This window comes from Sceloporus undulatus, chromosome 6 (genome assembly GCF_019175285.1).
Source record: "Sceloporus undulatus isolate JIND9_A2432 ecotype Alabama chromosome 6, SceUnd_v1.1, whole genome shotgun sequence".
Taxonomy (NCBI): Eukaryota; Metazoa; Chordata; class Lepidosauria; order Squamata; family Phrynosomatidae; genus Sceloporus; species Sceloporus undulatus.
The window spans coordinates 9,373,978-9,391,558 of NC_056527.1; the positions used below are offsets into that span (position 1 = coordinate 9,373,978).

The following is a 17,581-nucleotide window of genomic DNA, read 5'->3' on the forward strand; positions in this document are numbered from 1 at the left end:
TATCTATGATGGTCCCACTTTCTGGAATTATCCTTAGGCAGGGTTAGATTTAAGCAGAATTATAAGGTTTTATTGGCATATGAAATTAGTTTAAGATGGAGCAAGAGAGCCAATACCAGTAAAGCCACTCAGACCCAGGAGATGGGCAAGGATAGCCCAAAGTCAGTGTCCAAGAACAGGGCCGAGTCAAAATAAAGAGGCTTGAATCCTGTTGTCAGTTCCGACAATTACAAGTTTACAACAGGCCCATTGAAACAACTGGATTTACCAATACATTGACTCAACATTGAGCAATATATTCAATCAGCCTTCTCTAATTGGGATTGTGAATAGGGCTGAGGCAAAAAATTCTACTGGAGAATCAGAAAGGTCAAATGGGAGGAGGATCCAAAAATCAAAGTCCAGCTGGGTCAGACTCTGCTACTGGAACCTGCTTCCCTGGGATGGGGCAGGTAAGAAATCACTCCCTATGGATACAACCTTGATTTGTTTCTGCTTTCCCTCAGTGCATGGAGGAGAGCTTATGTAAAAATGGTTAACGTAAAAGGGCATTACTGATATCACAATAACAACCTAAAATGTAACATGTTGAGTTCAGAACATACAGCTGGCAAGGATATTCCAAGAGACAAAGGCAAGTGGGGTTTAAGACTGGGAATCAACAGATTACTCACAAAAATGTCACAGGATACAAGGAACAGTTGACAAGATCTGGACTTGAGAAGCAAGCTGAGAAAGCCAACTTTGAGACTACAATATCTGGGTTGTCCAAGCAACACCTTGAGCTCGGGTAGAGATTAAGCATTAAGTTAATCAAGCAAAACACTCCTTCAGCTCCTTCACTCCTATGTCTTTGCTCAGTATCACTCCTATGGAAAGGAAAGGGATTCACATTCAATATCTGATTCTGCGGTCTTTCTATCTCCACCCAAGTGTCCGTCTTTCTGTCTCACCAAAAATACTGGGTTTACAGCGAAAGTCATCAGAAAGGTTCAAGAGTTCTTCCTCCTCCTGGGGAAGTGACAATTTAAAACAGCAGTCCTTTGCAGGAATTGGGGAGAGAAAGAAATGCTGGAAATCAACAGTCTTTTCCAGCTGAGACATTTTACCATATTTTCCAGTGTAGCTAACACATTTTCAGTTGGAGGAAGTGAAAGCTGTAGCATAGCAACTGGTTAGATATTAATCGACAATATATCTTCCCCACTGCTGCAGAATTAATGTTGAATATTCTGAATCCCTGCTCAATAAATACCAGATTTGAAATGCTACATCTGCCTGAATCTAGAGGAATTTTTTACACTGGCTTCAACAAGCATAGTAGTTTTTGTTTTTTTGTGTTTTTTTTTTACTGAAAACTGCAACTTCGTGATATTTTAAGCCTAACTCATGTAGTTTCACTGTATCCCACCAAGTGTTCAAGAAAGACCCAGAAGTGTACAGTTAAAAGATTATCAATTCTATGATGCACTGCAACAATTCAGGAAACTATATATGCAGGAGAGCAGCTACATTCTATAATGGCAAACATGATTTGTCAGACTGTTATCTGGGCTTTCCTTATTCCTTCCCTTTCCTTTATTTGTGAGATGAAGAAAATAGATCATGCTGAGGAAGCTTCCACTTCTAATTTGTGGCAAATCTTACCTTCCCACTGCCCATAAAGTATGCTTTGTGCAAACAATAGTTTGCCCTCAAACCAGAATCTCAAAGCACAAGTGAAGTAAGAAATGGAGATCCTTGTTACAATAGCCCATGGTTTGTCTTTCTGTCTGAATGTCGTGAATGATATTTACTTTCAAAACCTATGATGCCATGGAACTACATAAATTAAAACACACTCACCAGAAACAGTGATGGTGTTAAACTACTTGGACAAATTTGAGAAAGCAATACACTGTGGAAGTGCATAGAAAACCAGGTAAATTTTCAGTCAGCAAATCAGGGACATTTTGATCTGTTTCTTGGGCCAATAAAATGGGGCAGGCAACAGATTTCTTCTTCTGGGTTTTGTGTAAAAGTATCACCACCACATATTTTAATTTCATTAAGTTTGCTGTAGGAATCCCGGTTACGGCAAGCTTAGTTTCCTCATATTAAAAATATGCCTCATATTAAAAAATAAGCTGATGAAATAACTTAGCAAACCCCAAAGGCAAAATCATTCAGCAAGCCACTGAGGATTTGGAAGAACTCCTTTTGATCAAATGACCTTTTGCCAGCAATTAATCCCAAAATAAATAAAAGGCACACAGATTTAGTTAGAGCCAAGAGCAAAGTGATCAGAGAGTGCACAGAGCTTTTTCTACATGGATTGGGCAACGTTACCCATTTGTGACCTTTAAAATGTTTCTTAAGCAGATCTTGCCTGTCGCTCCAAATGGTATGATCAGCTGGTGATGTGGGCACACGTCCACACGGATCCAAATAAAGACCATCAAAAGTGACAGAGTCCTCTTAACAAGAATAGCTCTATCTCCATCTTCCAGAGACCTGAAAGGACCACAGTTAGCCCTGTTTCCAACCTTAATGAGATATGACCCAGATAATATTTACTTATGGCTCAAGTTCTGCTGGGCCAAACTACATCATTACCTTTAATGAGAGCTTGGCAAGTTGGGTTTTTTTTTTTTTTTTTTTTTTTTTTTTTTGCTAGATGATTCTGGGAGTTCTCATTCTCCCTCCCCCAAAATTCCCACCACCCTCTTCTAAACTCTGCCATTAATATGTAGTATGCAGCTACATTAATGAGTGTGTTGTTTCCAATTTATGGGAACCCTAGCATGGGGTTTTCTTGGCAAGATTTGTTCAGAGGAGGTTTGCCATTGCCTTCCCCTGAGGCTGAGAGCATTGGACTTACCCAAGGTCATCCAGTGAGTTTCCATGGCCCAGTTGTATTCCAACCCTGGTCTCCAGAGTTGTAGTCCAATGCTCAAAATACTACACCACACTGGCTCTCTAGCTACCTTGATACTTTCTTCTTATTCAAAGGTGAGCACAGTGAACCTGATCTAGTTCAGGACTTTGGCATGCAGGCATTAAGTAGGTCTTTAATCCTATACACCCTGCTTCTTGATGAAGCTTTCAACAAACCATTTCAATACTGTGAGGGCCATAGAACAGGAGTGCTGCATCTAACATAAATCACAGAATGCAAGAACCAGGGATAACCAATAAGAAGATGGGAATCAGGGGGATCCGAAGGAGGACAGGTTACATCTCTGTGCATTCACACAACCCCACTTATTCTCCCCTCATCGTGTCCTGCTGGTCCTAGGGATGGCTGCTTCAGCATCCATGGATGGCCTGAACTGGCGGTTTTGGCAGGAATCCCCTTAAATAGGGTTGCTGGAGATGGGTGTATCTGTTGATAAATGCTTATATAACTTTTTAGAAGGTTGCAAACGGTGCTTTCTGCAGGATAACCCCATTGCGTGAGGCACAGAACCATCAAAAATAAGTGTAAAGTTATTCCAAAGTCATTACTGTCCATGCCATTGTATCTCCTATTTCTGTGCATGGTTTGTGAAAGCTGAAGAGTGGAGAAAGCTGATAGAAAGAGAATCGACTCATTTGAAATGTGGTGCTGGAAAAGAATTCTGTGGATGTCCTAGACTGCTAAAACGACAAATCAATGGATCCTAGAGCAAATCAAGATTTAACTCTCCCTAGAAGGCAAAACAACTAACGTGATTTATTTGTATTATTATTATTAAAAATAATAATAACAGTACAATGTGAGACTGTTGTACATTGGACATATCATGAGACGACAATAATACTTGGCAAGGTGGAAGTCACTAAGAAAAGAGGAAAACCATGTTCCAGTTGGACAGACTCATTCAAGGAATCCATGGGTCTGAGATGGCAAGACCTGAGCAGTGCTGTCAATGATAGGGTGACTTAAGAGGTCTCTCATACATATCGTCTCCATAGGCTGAAGTTGACTTGATGGCAGTTAACAACAAGAGAAAGTTTTGTATACCACACCAAACTAGAAATCCCAGGATTATATAGGATGGTCATTAAAGTGATAATCAAGCTTCTCTAATAGTGTAGTAGAGGTACACCCTTCATCCTTCCCACCACAGCTGGGACCCTTGACAGTTTAAAGCAGCAAGGATGCAGATGCTCATATTCAGAAAATCCATCTACCCCAAAGGAGCCTTCTGTTTCCTTCCTAGTTGTCTGAATCTTATTTTTTGGCTCAGGGGCATCACACATACGATGAAGTTCCCCATTCTGTTTAGGATGTACATAAGGCTCAAAGTGCACAGAAAATAATAATAATAATAATAATTTTTATTTATATACTGCTTTTCCAGCAGATCAGAGCAGTTTACAAAAATGCCTAAAAATGACATAAACAATTACATTAACAAATATACAACTAAAAATTCATCCCCTTACCTTAACTAAATACAGTTAAATTAATCAAAATACAATTAAATTAATAACATTAAAGTCTATTAAGATATATCCTCAACCCAATATCAAATATACAAATACAATCACAGCAGGAAAAACTCATTACAATACAATAAAATATAAAATATAGATAACAATTAAGACAAGACTATCAAATACTATCAGACAATAATATCAAATTCTAACAACCAACTTGTACTACTATATCCACCAGCTGTTGTAATATTAGTTTGTATTAACTTGGAGACATCACTGGCGAGCCGGCTTTGAGGGTGCTGCTCTCACCAGTCCCTGCCTCTTCACAGCTGCGCATGGTGTTTCTGGCGCTGGGGCTGGAGTTATACCCCGCTCTTCAGCCAGGGCTATCAGACAACATACAAGATAACATTACTTAAGCCTGGTCAGTGGTCACTTGCCTGTTCCCACTCTCCATCACATGATGGCTTTAGAACATTGCCCTACTACTTTGTCCTACTACTGCTCCATTGTGGATGTCCCCAGCATGTCATTATCATCCTTCTTCTTAAAAGTAACTTTCAAGTATCAGAGGCAGCCTGTCTCCTGATAATATTTACTGGGGAATGCAATGGAAAGATGTCTTGCTTGTGGACTACCAAGATACATCTAATTGGCCATGGTGGGATCAGAATGCTGGACTTGATAAGCTTCCCATCTGATTCTACAGTATATAGCTCTCCCTTAGGTTTTCATGACTTACCTAATAAGGATCAGGTCTGTGTCTGATTCAGTCAAGGCCTAGTTGGTGAAGATCTGATTTGATATCATACCTCTAATTTTTTTTTTAAATGGCCATGGACAGTGGAGAAAGAGGAGTCCAGAATCCTGTTGGTGCACTATGCCAGTGGTTGCACTTTTTCTGGGATTGTGAAACAACAGTAGGAAGGTAGACAAATCCTGACAGTTCTATTTCCCCCGCATGCATTAATGAGGAAGAATGGCCAAGTAGGAGAGGCTGCAGCACTTTGTTTTTGCCTGAGACTTCTGGGAAGGGCAACACTGTGTTCCTTCCTTTTCTTTTCCTTCTGCTGACTTCACTGAGGCTGCATCTGCACAGCAGAAATAATGACAACACTTTAACTGCCATGGCTCCCTTCTATGGAAACCTGGGATTTGTAGTTTGGTGGGGTACCAGAGCTCTCTGACAGGGAAGGCTAAATATCTCACAAAACTACAAATCCTATAATTCCATAACATTGGGCCACGGCAATTAATGTAGTGTCAAGGTGCATTCATAGAATCATAGAGTTGGAAGAGACCACAAGGGCTATCCAGTCCAACCCCTGCCATGCAGGAAATCACAATCAAAGCATCCCCGACAGATGGCCATCCAGCCTCTGCTTGAAGACCTCCAAGGAAGGAGACTCCACTACACTCCGAGGGAGTTTGTTCCACTGTCGAACAGCCCTTACTGTCAGGAAGTTCCTCCTAATGTTGAGGTGGAATCTCTTTTCCTGCTGTTTGCATCCATTGCTTCGGGTCCTAGTCTCTGGAGCAGCAGAAAACAAGCTTGCTCCCTCCTCAATATGACATCCCTTCAAATATTTAAACAGGGCTGTCATATCACCTCTTAATCTTCTCTTCTCCAGGCTAAACATACCCAGCTCCCTAAGTTGTTCCTCATAGGGCATGGTTTCCAGACCTTTCACCATTTTAGTCGCCCTCCTTTGGACACGCTCCAGTTTCTCAATGTCCTTTTTGAATTGTGGTGCCCAGAACTGGACACAATATTCCAGATGGGATATTGGCAGGCAGAGCAGAATATAGTGGCACTATGACTTCCCTTGATCTAGACACTATACTTCTATTGATGCAGCCTAAAATCGCATTGGCCTTGTTAGCTGCCACATCACATTGTTGACTCATGTTCAACTTACGGTCTACTTGGACTCCTAGATCCCTTTCACACGTAGTTTCATTCAGCCAGGTGTCCTCCATCCTATATCTGTGCTTTTCGTTTTTCCACCCTAAGTGCAGTACATTACATTTCTCCATGTTGAATTTCATTTTGTTAGCTTTGGCCCAGCTTTCTAGTCTATTCAGGTCATTTTGAATCTTGATCCTGTCCTCTGGGGTATTAGCTATTCCTCCTAATTTGGTGTCATCTGCAAATTTGATAAGTATACCTCCAATTCTGTCATCCAAGTCATTGATAAAGATGTTGAATAACACTGGGCCCAGGACAGAGCCCTGTGGGACCTCACTGGTCACTTCTCTCCAGGATAAAAAGGAGCCATTGTTGAGCACCCTTTGGGTTCGGCCAATCAACCAATTACAAATCCATGTAACAGTTGCCTTGTCTAGCCCACATTTTACAAGCTTGTTTGCAAGAATGTCATGGGGAACTTTGTCAAAGGCCTTACTGAAATCAAGATATACTATATCCACAGCGTTCCCTTCATCTAACAAGTTGGTAATTTTATCAAAAAAAGAGATCAGATTTGTCTGGCATGACTTTTTTCTCTGAAACCCATGTTGACTTTTTGTGATTATGGCATTGTCTTCTAGATGTTCACAGACTCTCTGTTTCATGATCTTCTCTAGAATCTTTCCTGGGATTGATGTCAGACTAACTGGACGATAATTGTTGGGATCCTCTCTTTCCCCTTTTTTGAAGATGGGGACAACGTTTGCCCTCCGCCAGTCTGCTGGCACTGCTCCTGTTCTCCAGGACTTTTCAAAGATTATTGCCAATGGCTCCGATATTACATTTGCCAGTTCTTTGAATACCCTTGGATGTAGTTCATCTGGTCCTGGAGACTTATATTCGTTTAGGTTAAACAGGTATTCCTGTACTATCTCTTTGCTTATTCTGTGCTGAAATTCCTCCTTTTTTGTCCTCTGCTCCATTATCCTCAGGTCTTTCTACAGTGCAGATATAAACTACTTCTGCACCAAGTAAAGTAAGCTGATAACAAAGGGGGAAGGAGGGAGGAGGAGAGAAAAACTGGGAGATTTTAAAAGCTGCAAACAGGTGGGTTTGCATCCTTGAATGATACTTTTGTGGTGGTCCAGCCTGGCTTTAAGACTTGCAGTGGTCCCACACATTCTTACCTCTTCATATGGGCCTGTGAGCTAAAACATTGATGAATTCTGGATCATTTTAAGTTCTGACTGGTGCTTTCATCAGAGGTTTCTCTTCATTGTACTCACAAAGATATAAAGCTTTCATCTGAAGCTATTCTTAAAACTAAAGTTCTTGGGTAGAAATGTTCATGAAGGCTAGTCAAGAGAGACTCCACCATTGTCTTGGGCTAGCTAGCAAAATAATTTCTTGTCTTGATGTTATTAGCAAAGTTCAAGACCAAGGAGCAGGCGAGGGGTATATTTTGCTACTTAACCTGTGTCCCTCACTCCATAATGCGCTTGTTGACCCCCGTTATAATTTTAGGAAAGAAATTAATTAGCACAAGCCAGCCTGGACTGTGGAAAATTTCAAAAATGTGTTTCATAACCTTGGGGGGGATGAAGATCTATTCATCAGATTTTCTCCTGGGCCAGTCCTTTGCAAACAAGATTAATTTACTCCAAAGCCATTTGTCTTTGCTAGGACCCCGTGAAAGGGAAAGCGAGGCTTAATTAGCATTTTAAAGTGGGCAGCCTTGAAGTTAATGATATTCAATAACGAAAAATTGTTTTAACCTTATTTGCACTTTTCAATTTACTTATTACAGGCCATCTGTTAAAAATTTAAGCAAGTGCTGGAGGGAGCGAAACTCTCCCGGATTGTCAAATGAACTCTTGACTAGATAGGCAGAAGAGGTGGGTGGGTGCGGGAATCAAAGAGACACACCGCCTGAAATGAGCAGTTGGTAGTATTCCTCCACTTGATTTTTCTGGCAAATGCAACAGAAGGCGAGGGCTTAATAACAGTTTTATTATCACACTTTTGATCAACACAATCATTCTCATGGACTTCGGAAAGGATTACTGCACAATGAAGCCCACTTTGTGTATACCGAGACCAAAAGTTGAGACACTGGAGAATTACAGTTTGACCTCCCCTTTCTCTGTATAGCTTTCAAAAGAAGTGGGCAAAGGGATATTTTCCTTGATGGGGAAATTAGCAGCTGTGGGGATTGCAGTTTAGATCAGGAACAGGCTGAACTTCCATTGATCAATAGAAGTTTAGTGTCTAGATAGAGGGAAGTATTAGTACAGAGGGGTCTTGTTATCTACTGGGGTTTGGTTCCAGGACTACCAGCATCCCATGGACAACAAAATCCATGGATGCTCGAGTCTCATTAAATACAATAGCATAGTAAAATAGTTTTCCTTATAAAATCAAAATTTGCTATTTGGAATGTATACTCCCCCCCCCCAATATTTTCAAGCCCTGGATGCTTGAATCCGTGGATAAAGAATCCTTGGATAGGGAAGGCCAACTGTACCACTCTATTCTGCTTTGGTCCAGCCTTATCTGGAATACAGACCAGTTCTAGGCACCACAATTCAAAAAGGATGTTGACAAGCTGGAGTGTGTCCAGAGGAGGGTGACCAAAATGGCAAAAGGTCTGGAAACCAAGCTCTACGAGGAGCGTCTTAGACAGTTGGGTATGTTTAGCCTTGAGAAGAGAAGGTTAAGAGGTGATATGAATCATATCATATCATATGATAGCCCTGTTTAAGTATCTGAAGGGATGGCATACTGATGATAGAGCAAGTTTGTCTTCTGCAGCCCCAGAGAACAGGATCTGGAGCAATGGATTGAAACTACAAGAAAAGAGATTCCACCTCAACATTAGGAAAAACCTCCTGACAGTAAAGCTGTTTGATAGTAAAATATGCTGCCTCGGAGTTGACCATTTTCTCAATGGGATGTGTTGATGCTTGAGATACCCTTTCTCTTTCAGAACAAGAAAAAATGCAAATACTTTAACATCAGCTAAGATATATGCCCAAAGGGAGAGGTAGTACAATCAAGTAACCTTTTCAAGCTCTATCCTACACATACAAGGCACAGGTGGGCTGTCAGAAAGTTCTTACATTACAGTATCTTACTCACTGGAAATACCTCCAGTGACTATACAATGGCACACAAAGAGAAAATGCAAGTAGAATCCAGAGTCCACTGGCCATGCTGCCTGGCAGGTATCAGGGAGTTTTAGTCCAAAAATTAATGTCCCAAGCTCTGGAATTTGTTAGGAGATGGAGTGGGACTGAATATTTTTGTTATCTTTGAAAAGTGACATTACAGTTGACATCATCTAGTTTTGAACTGATTCCTTTTGATCCCTAGAGATAAAATCTCTGCCAAGAAGACAAATGTATGCACATGAACAGCATGACACCCAGGAGCATTTTACCTGCTACCATTTCACACACTGCAGGTGGTGACATTACCATTGAACTATTAATATGCAATCCTATACACACTATAAGCCCCACACAACTCTTAGTCCCAGGTTCAAGTGTGCAGGATTGCAATCTAAGCATATCATTTTTGTAGGATAAGGGCAGTTTTTGATACTTCTTTAATCAGCATATCCATTGCCTTCTTTGCTCATTTTACTTCTTATATTTGTAGGCTACGCCTCATCCACAACACTTCCCAAGGTAATATATGAGAGCTACAAGTACAATTCCCCTTTAAATCAATTACAATAATATAATGAATTCACTGCAGCAGTAGATATTAATATTGGTAGCAAACGGCCACAGGATGCTAAATGCATTATTGCAAGGAGCATCTCTCTCTCTCTCATTTTACATTTTCTTAATACTTGCAGTAGAAAAGCAGTTTCAGTTGGGACCAACCTGCTTTTCCCCCTTCCAAAGGAAATTTGGTCTTGGTAAAGGAAATTCCTATCATCAATGACAAGAGTTTTAAAGCACTTCCTGGATTAACATATTTAGTACTGCAAGTAATTCTGGCCCTTTAAATATATGATGCTCTGAATGCTACTTTACTTCTTTCCATCCACAGCTTCTCCAAAAGAGACATTTTGAAAGAGGAAGTGAGACATAACTTCACCATTTCGGTCGTCCTCCTCTGGACATGCTCCAGCTTGTCAATGTCCTTTGTGAATTGTAGTGCCCAGAAATGCACATAGTATTCCAGGTTGCACTATTACTCCTCTCAATCTAGCCACTTTATACCTATTGATGCAGCTTATGATCACATTGATCCTAGACTACTGTGGAAGCTGGAAAAGCTGCCACATTACAGTGCTGACCCATGTTCAACTTGTGGTCCACTAAGATACCTACCTAGATCTCTTTTGCATGCTCTGCTGTCAAGCCAAGTATCACCCATCCCATATTTGTGATTTTCATTTTTACTGTCCACGTGCATTTCTCCAGGCTGAAATTCATTGTTAGATAGTTTCTGCGCTGTCCTTCTTATGTGTTTTACTTAATATATTGTTTACTCTGCTGGTATAGATGGATTGGACCTCACCTAAAGTTCTTGCTGTTAAGGAAAATGCAACATGGGATATACAGTGATAGAAATAAAACATGTATGTGAGAGTCACTATGACTAAGCAAAAGCAATTAAGAAGCCACATAGGTGTAAAAGGTAATGCAATTAGCAAGTCCTAAATGCCAAGGACAGAAACGCAGAGTGTATAATTGAAAGCACCTGAGAATTGTTAAGTGTACATGGTGAAATGATGAAATCATTAATTATGGGTTGAACTATGAGAACCAATGAAAATGGACATACACGCCCACTGGGTGGAAACTGACAGAGTGGGTGGTGTTTTACTATGGCTATAATAATTGCTATGATTCCCAAATTATTTTGTGGATAGTTGTTGGATAGTTGTGAAGTATTGTATAAAGTAGAATAAAGTAGATCTTTTATATAAGACTACTGAGTTGTCTCATGTCTTGGGTGAAGATACAAGAGCCAGCAGGATCCTGAAGAAGTGTGAAGACTTCTGTGGAAGCAAGAGTGAAAAGGCTTGGAGAGTTTGTCAGGGTCTTCAGCCTATTCTCTGAAACTCTGCTGCTTTAGAGCAAAGCTTTAACCACTGGCCAAAACTGGTCAGCGCCGGTGCATAACAAGGTGGTGAGTTAGAGCCAGAGGTGAAGAGCTACAACTCCCATCATCCCTGACACTTGCTTTAGGTGAAATGGCAGTGGATAAATGCTATAAAATAAAAAAAAATAATATTTTTCAGAACGTTGCCAATAGGTGATACACGTGCCTCTCAAAGCAGCTCAAAATTTGGGTTGCTACCATATGTCCTGCTTTCCCTTCCTCTGAACTGCAGCAAAGAACTTTTGGGGATATGGCACCCTGTCATTTCTCAAGGGGGTCTCACTTGACCTAACCTCTGCAGCAGAGCTTGCAGGCACAACCTGAGTGCCAACTAAATCAAGGAGCAAAGCTTACACAAGAGCTCACTGTGCAGAGACAGGTCAAAAGTCTGCATGGAGCAAAACATAGCTGCCCTGTATCTTCAGGACATTGCTGTAAAAATGTATTATGATGACTTTGAGAAAAGTACCTTTTGACATTTTTAGGTAGGCTTGGGGCAGGTGGAAGCATATCACTTTATGAGTTGGAAGGGGGAAGGGTTGGGGAAGAGGAGGCCTAGAATCAACACACACACACACCTATTCCAAGTGTGCAAAATTCATAGAAATGGAAGATAGAAAAAAGAAATTGAGTAAAAGGCCCAGAAAATATATACCCATAGGCGAAGTTGTAAGTGAGCAGAATACATGAGACCATTGGAAACTTAGCTACTAGTTACATGGAAAACAAATAAACCTCCACTTGTAACCATTCTTTGTCTTTTCCCATAGTTTTGTCTTCCTCATTTTTTTCCTACCATGGAAAATTCATTAAAGAGAAAAAAGTCAGGAGCTGCAGAATGCCTTCCAACTGCTAGTGTGAGGAACCAATTTTTGGAAATACCTTACACCAAATAGTTTAAACAACGAAATGGAACAGAACAATAGTCACCTCAATGAGCAGACTAAGCAACTGATCAGAGATAAAGGTGTTCTTGAAAATCCACCCATCCTCTGGTTCAGTGCTGGTTTCAGAGTAGTATTTCACAACAACATTGCTTTTAAAAACTTCCCTGAATTTACACACACACTGCAAAACACACACACCAAAAATAGTTAAACCAAAGAGGATTCAGCAGAGATCAAATTAGGTGTTGCTGGATCAATTGTGTCTTTTAAAGCATGAACAGTGGGTCTGTAGCTTCAGTTTGTCAGCACTTTGAAAGCAAATCCCTTCAGAAAGCGCCAACTGGTTTGTTTCCATTTCCATGATAAAGGGCTTTAGGCAGCAAAGAAAATAATTTTTCATTGTGTCAAGCTTATTGGAGAATCAATAAACGTTTTGCAGATGGATTAGAGGTAGGTCTCAGGGACCATCACGTTAAAAGGCAGCAGCCGCAGCTGTGGGCTGTCTAAGTCAATGCTTTGTATTCAAGACCCAGAAAACTAGAACTGGGAGAGAAGAGGGAGAAACATGCAAGTGAGAAAGGGATGACAGGCCAAAGCATCCTTAAGAAAGGTCTTACTGATCAAAAGCTCTTTCAGAGCTCCAAGGAGGAGAGTGTGTGGTTCTTTGTCCTCCACCTAGCAGATATTCTTCCATTTCTTTGTCCAAATGATTCTCAGATGAATGGAAATTTCACATTTTCAGAGCAAGGTTGAAAAGGGGTTTATCAACCTAGGAGTTAGAGTAGATGACACCAGGCTAGAAGGATCACTAGTTTGACCTTTAATACGACAAAGCTGCATATATCTTAGCCAGACAAATGGTCTGTGGAATAGCACATGCTTTGCATGCGGAAGGCCTCAGGATCAATTCCTGGCATCTCCACTTAAATGCATCTTTGACACTAGAGGGCAATGGCTCTGACCAAATGTTCACAGCTGTTCTGTGCTTTGGGTTTAGCAGGCCCTGCTAGACAGTTTTACTTTTAACTTGGCAATTCAAGGCTGCGGACAGACCATCATCTGGGAATGGACCAAGGAGTAAATTTCATAGTTAGCAACATGCTTGTGCAGTTCTCATAGATGTTAGGATGACAGGTGGGTCACACGTGTGTTGTTCAATTTCCTTTGTTTGTTCTGCCCTATAAAACTAAGGGATCTGTCTTGCAGTTCCCCCTGGGTTGTGGGAGTGTACCCCAGCCTAGGTGATCCATTGCCCACAAGTTTCAGGAGTGTTGGCCTTGGGACGGTTTGGGTTAGAATTCATAGTTTAGGATCCCAATTCTGCCACTTGCTGCAAAGGGGATACTGGGACCTACCAGCTAAAGCACTGCGATGCCTCCTCTGCTGTAGACTACCAGCTGCAGATCAATGAAGCAGATCTTATGGTAGTGATCTGTGTCTGTTTTCAGTACCAAACCAAGTCTTGTGGCTTGGAATTGCAGCCAGTTCCAGTTCAAGGCTATGAAAAGTCCTCCATGAGATTTGAGACTACTACTAGCAGCTGGATGGAAAGGGATTGGATGATTTGAGTGAATATACTGTTTTTAAAAGTGCTGCGAAGAAACAATCCATTTGATACACACATCTAGTTTGCACTTCAAAATGGGCAACAAATGCAAACAATCATCATCCTACCATAAGCAAAAAGCAAACCAACTGTTGCTGGAAGGCCATCTCTCTCTCATCTTGTCCTATAGCTTGAAATGATTGTTCTGAGCATGCTCACGACCCTCAATTACTGTTACCAAACCCACCATCTCTGCTATCAAAGCCAACAGGTTTTATTGGAAATGATGTTTGTTCTAAATTGGCCACTAGGAAGTTTCCTCAAATCCAATACTGACCATCCTCCAAATTCACTCCCAAGTAAGAGGTTTTATTTGCTTTTATATGAATAAGGGAGCATGACCTGGCTTTTGCAGTCTTTCATATGAAATTATTTCACAATCATTTAAATTAAATGACTGCAAAACTCAAATAGTTTGTAAGGCAAAGAAGAGAATATTTGCTTCATTCCTGGTGTTGGATTAGATAGTAAAGATGCCTCCATGTGGACAATATTCTTCATCCCTTTCTAACTTGGCCCTTTCCTGTCATCCATCACTCTAAACTCAGCTCACTCATATTCTACTTTTAGCTACAGGTTCTATAGCACAAACAATCAAGTGCTACGTAAAGAAATGGACAATACACATCAATTTTATTTATTAATTTTTCATCCACAATTCCAGCTTTCTACGTATTTAAGTAGCTTCTTTTTAAAAAATTTCTCATAGAAGACAAAACATAAAAAAAGGCTATAGAATAAAAGTGCCACATAAAACTGCACAGGATGTAACAACCTACTACTATAAACCATAAAAGATCTGCTCAATCCTTCACTGGTTAATCTACAATGCAGACTTGCATAGATTAAATAGCAATGCCTTTTCCCCATGAGACTGTAGTTCAGTGAAAAGGTGTGTGCTAGATACCTTTATGCATTTTACGCAAATTGTACCAAACTACCATTCCCAGGATTCTCTGTGGGGAAAACATGACTATTAACTGATATAAAGCCAATATAATTTTACAGTATAGGTAGGCTTTCAGTCTTCACTTGGCACTGCATGTAGGAGGATTTAGCCAAACCTACAAACTCCGAAGTATAGTGTGAATCCCAAGGACAGCTAAATAGACAGTATGGACTGGGGAGGGCCAGGCTTCTGGGCCATCACCAATATGAAGTGCCAGAAGCTGCTTGTCTCATGCTCCCCTGCCTCTTCCTATAGGAGGATGAAGAGGAGAAAAAAAGGAACATGGCAGTGATCCTTGCACCCAAAGAGAAGGATTTTGTCACTGCTGGTTCCCCCTCCTCCTATTTTAGTAGCTAGGAGATTGCTGAGGTGAGAGTCTTGCGTGTGCTTGTGTGTTTAGAGGGGAAGGCTCCCAACACTGTAGAGCAACCATTGTTATTCGTGGTTTTTAACTGCCGTCAAGTCAACCCTGACTCATGGAGACCCTGTAAATGAAACATCTCCAAGACCTCCATCCTCCACTTAGGTTCCTGTAGATTCAGGCCCATGACATCCCTGATTGAGTCTAACAGCTTTTAAAAAGATTATCCCTCCTGGGAAAGCAACAGGGAGAATAGAGGGACTGGGAGAGGTGATATGTGCATTTCTCCCATTTCCCTCCTGCCTACTGGACCCTAGGTTTTACTTTTATCAAGACACTGGATTCCATGCTTGCATAGTCTGCTACTCACTGTGTATCACAGCCTGTGGAAAACCTCAATAGATCTGTTTTTGTTGCCTGGAACTAAAACAAAATCCAGCCTCTGACAGGATGCAGGAAGAAACTGATTCAGTTTGGAGTGGATTGCTATACAACTTCCAGCAAGTACACCAAGCTGAATGCATTGGGAGGCTTTTTCTACTGTCCAGCATTTAGCTGTTAGGATGAAAGAGGTGGCATGGAAGGGTAAAATGATGTAAGGACTTTTCAGCACCAGTCATGACAGGCAGTGACAAGGAGATCAAATGTTACCAGCATTTGTTGCCCATTTTTTAGATAATATCAAATCACTATTTCACTCTTTCAAGTACAGAATGAAGGAATGCTTTACACAATTACAAACACAGTTTCTTCTGATCTCTAGTTTCCTTTTCATTTAAGGTGATGGCTTGATTCTTGGCTCTCTTCTGTGATGTTACTTTGACCTCTTCAGCACTTGCTCCTCAAGGTCCATATATCTTTTAAGCAAAGATTGGTAGACCTAAAGCAGAAAAGAGAGATTACATTTGAAGGGGCCAATGAATTTCACCTAGCTTTGCTTTCATTCTTGCAGCTGTTATTTGCATGATCATCTGTGCAGTTTTATATATGGTTTTTAGGCCTGCATAGGAACACTTTAGGCTACAACCAAAGACCCTAGGCAACTCTCCTTCCCTTCAAAGCAGAGGTATTACCATTTTATGTATACAATAGATGCAGGGGAAAGTAATACACAAGATTACTTCATGACCATCATAGAAGTAATGAAAGGCTTCTTTCTGAAAAAAATGATAGTACCATATTTTTCGGCGTATACGACGACTGGGCGTATAAGACAACCCCCAATTTTTCCAGTTAAAATATAGAGTTTGAGATATACTCGCCATATAAGACTACCCCTCTTCCAATGCACACCAAATAAAAATTAAAAAACCATCAGATTTGATTTCAATATGGTAATTTTAATTCAAAGGCTTATGACATGCAGGTACTTAGCAGGAAAACTTGTTGTATACAAAGCCTGTTTGGATTGGTCAGTTCCCCCTGCCTGCCCAGCCCTCTCTGTCTCCAAGACTATCAGAGCGGTAGTGCAAACACGGCTCTTTTTTCAATAACTCGGGTGTCCTGGACGCCTGCAGCTTGTTCCGCCCTTCACTTACACTTCCCGGTGAGGTGCCCCCTCACCTCATCATTGGGAGTGTGTTAAGTCACTTCTTTCCACGAATCCTAGTGAATGGATTTTCTTCTACTGTACTTGTACAGAGCCACCCTTGCTGCTTTCATACGGTCGCTGCATACAGTGGGGATGCGGCCGCAGCCACTTTTTTAGCTCCCCCCACCATATGCAGCAACCGCAGATTCTCCAGTCTGGCTCGAAAGTTTCAGCACCTGCCCTATAAGACGACACCCGGCGTATAAGATGACCTCCGACTTTTGAGAAGATTTCCCTGGGTTAAAAAGTAGTCTTATATGCCAGAAAATACAGTATATCCATATTTTCTTTAGCAGAGGACTGATGAAGAAAGACATCTTCCCACACAAGAAAGTTTTGCACTTAGAAACATAGGGCAAGGAGTAAAAGAATCTATGATATTGATATCACTTAAGTTTACTGTTGTAGAACATAAGCCTTCTCCTCCTATTACAGGGGTCCAAAACATACTGCAGAAATAATCCAGTTTGAGATCGCTTTAACTGCCCTGGCTCAGTGCTGGGAACTGTAGTTTATTGTGGCACCAGATCTCCCTGACAGAGAAGGCTAAGTGTCTCCCAAAACTACAGTTCTCAGAATTCGCTAGCACTGAACCAGGGCAGTTAATGTGGTCTCAAACGGGATTATTTCTGCATGTATTTGGCACCAGGGGTCAAAATCGTGCAACCAGGTGTCGTTAAGACTACAGGTCCCAGTAGGCCTAATGAAAACAGTCAGTGGTTGGTAATGCTGGCAACTGGAAGTCCAAATGAC

The 17,581-nt window shown here is 41.0% G+C and overlaps 1 protein-coding gene across 1 annotated transcript in view; it reads right to left on the bottom strand.

Moving 5' to 3' along the window:
* Positions 1-14,543: 14,543 nt before the first annotated feature.
* Positions 14,544-17,581, bottom strand: part of XYLB (xylulokinase) — a 123,851-nt gene continuing 120,813 nt past the window's right edge. The window contains exon 20 of the mRNA XM_042471902.1: positions 14,544-16,117. Coding sequence (XP_042327836.1) covers positions 16,052-16,117 — 66 coding nt within the window. The 3' untranslated portion in view covers positions 14,544-16,051. The remainder of the gene's footprint in view (positions 16,118-17,581) is intronic.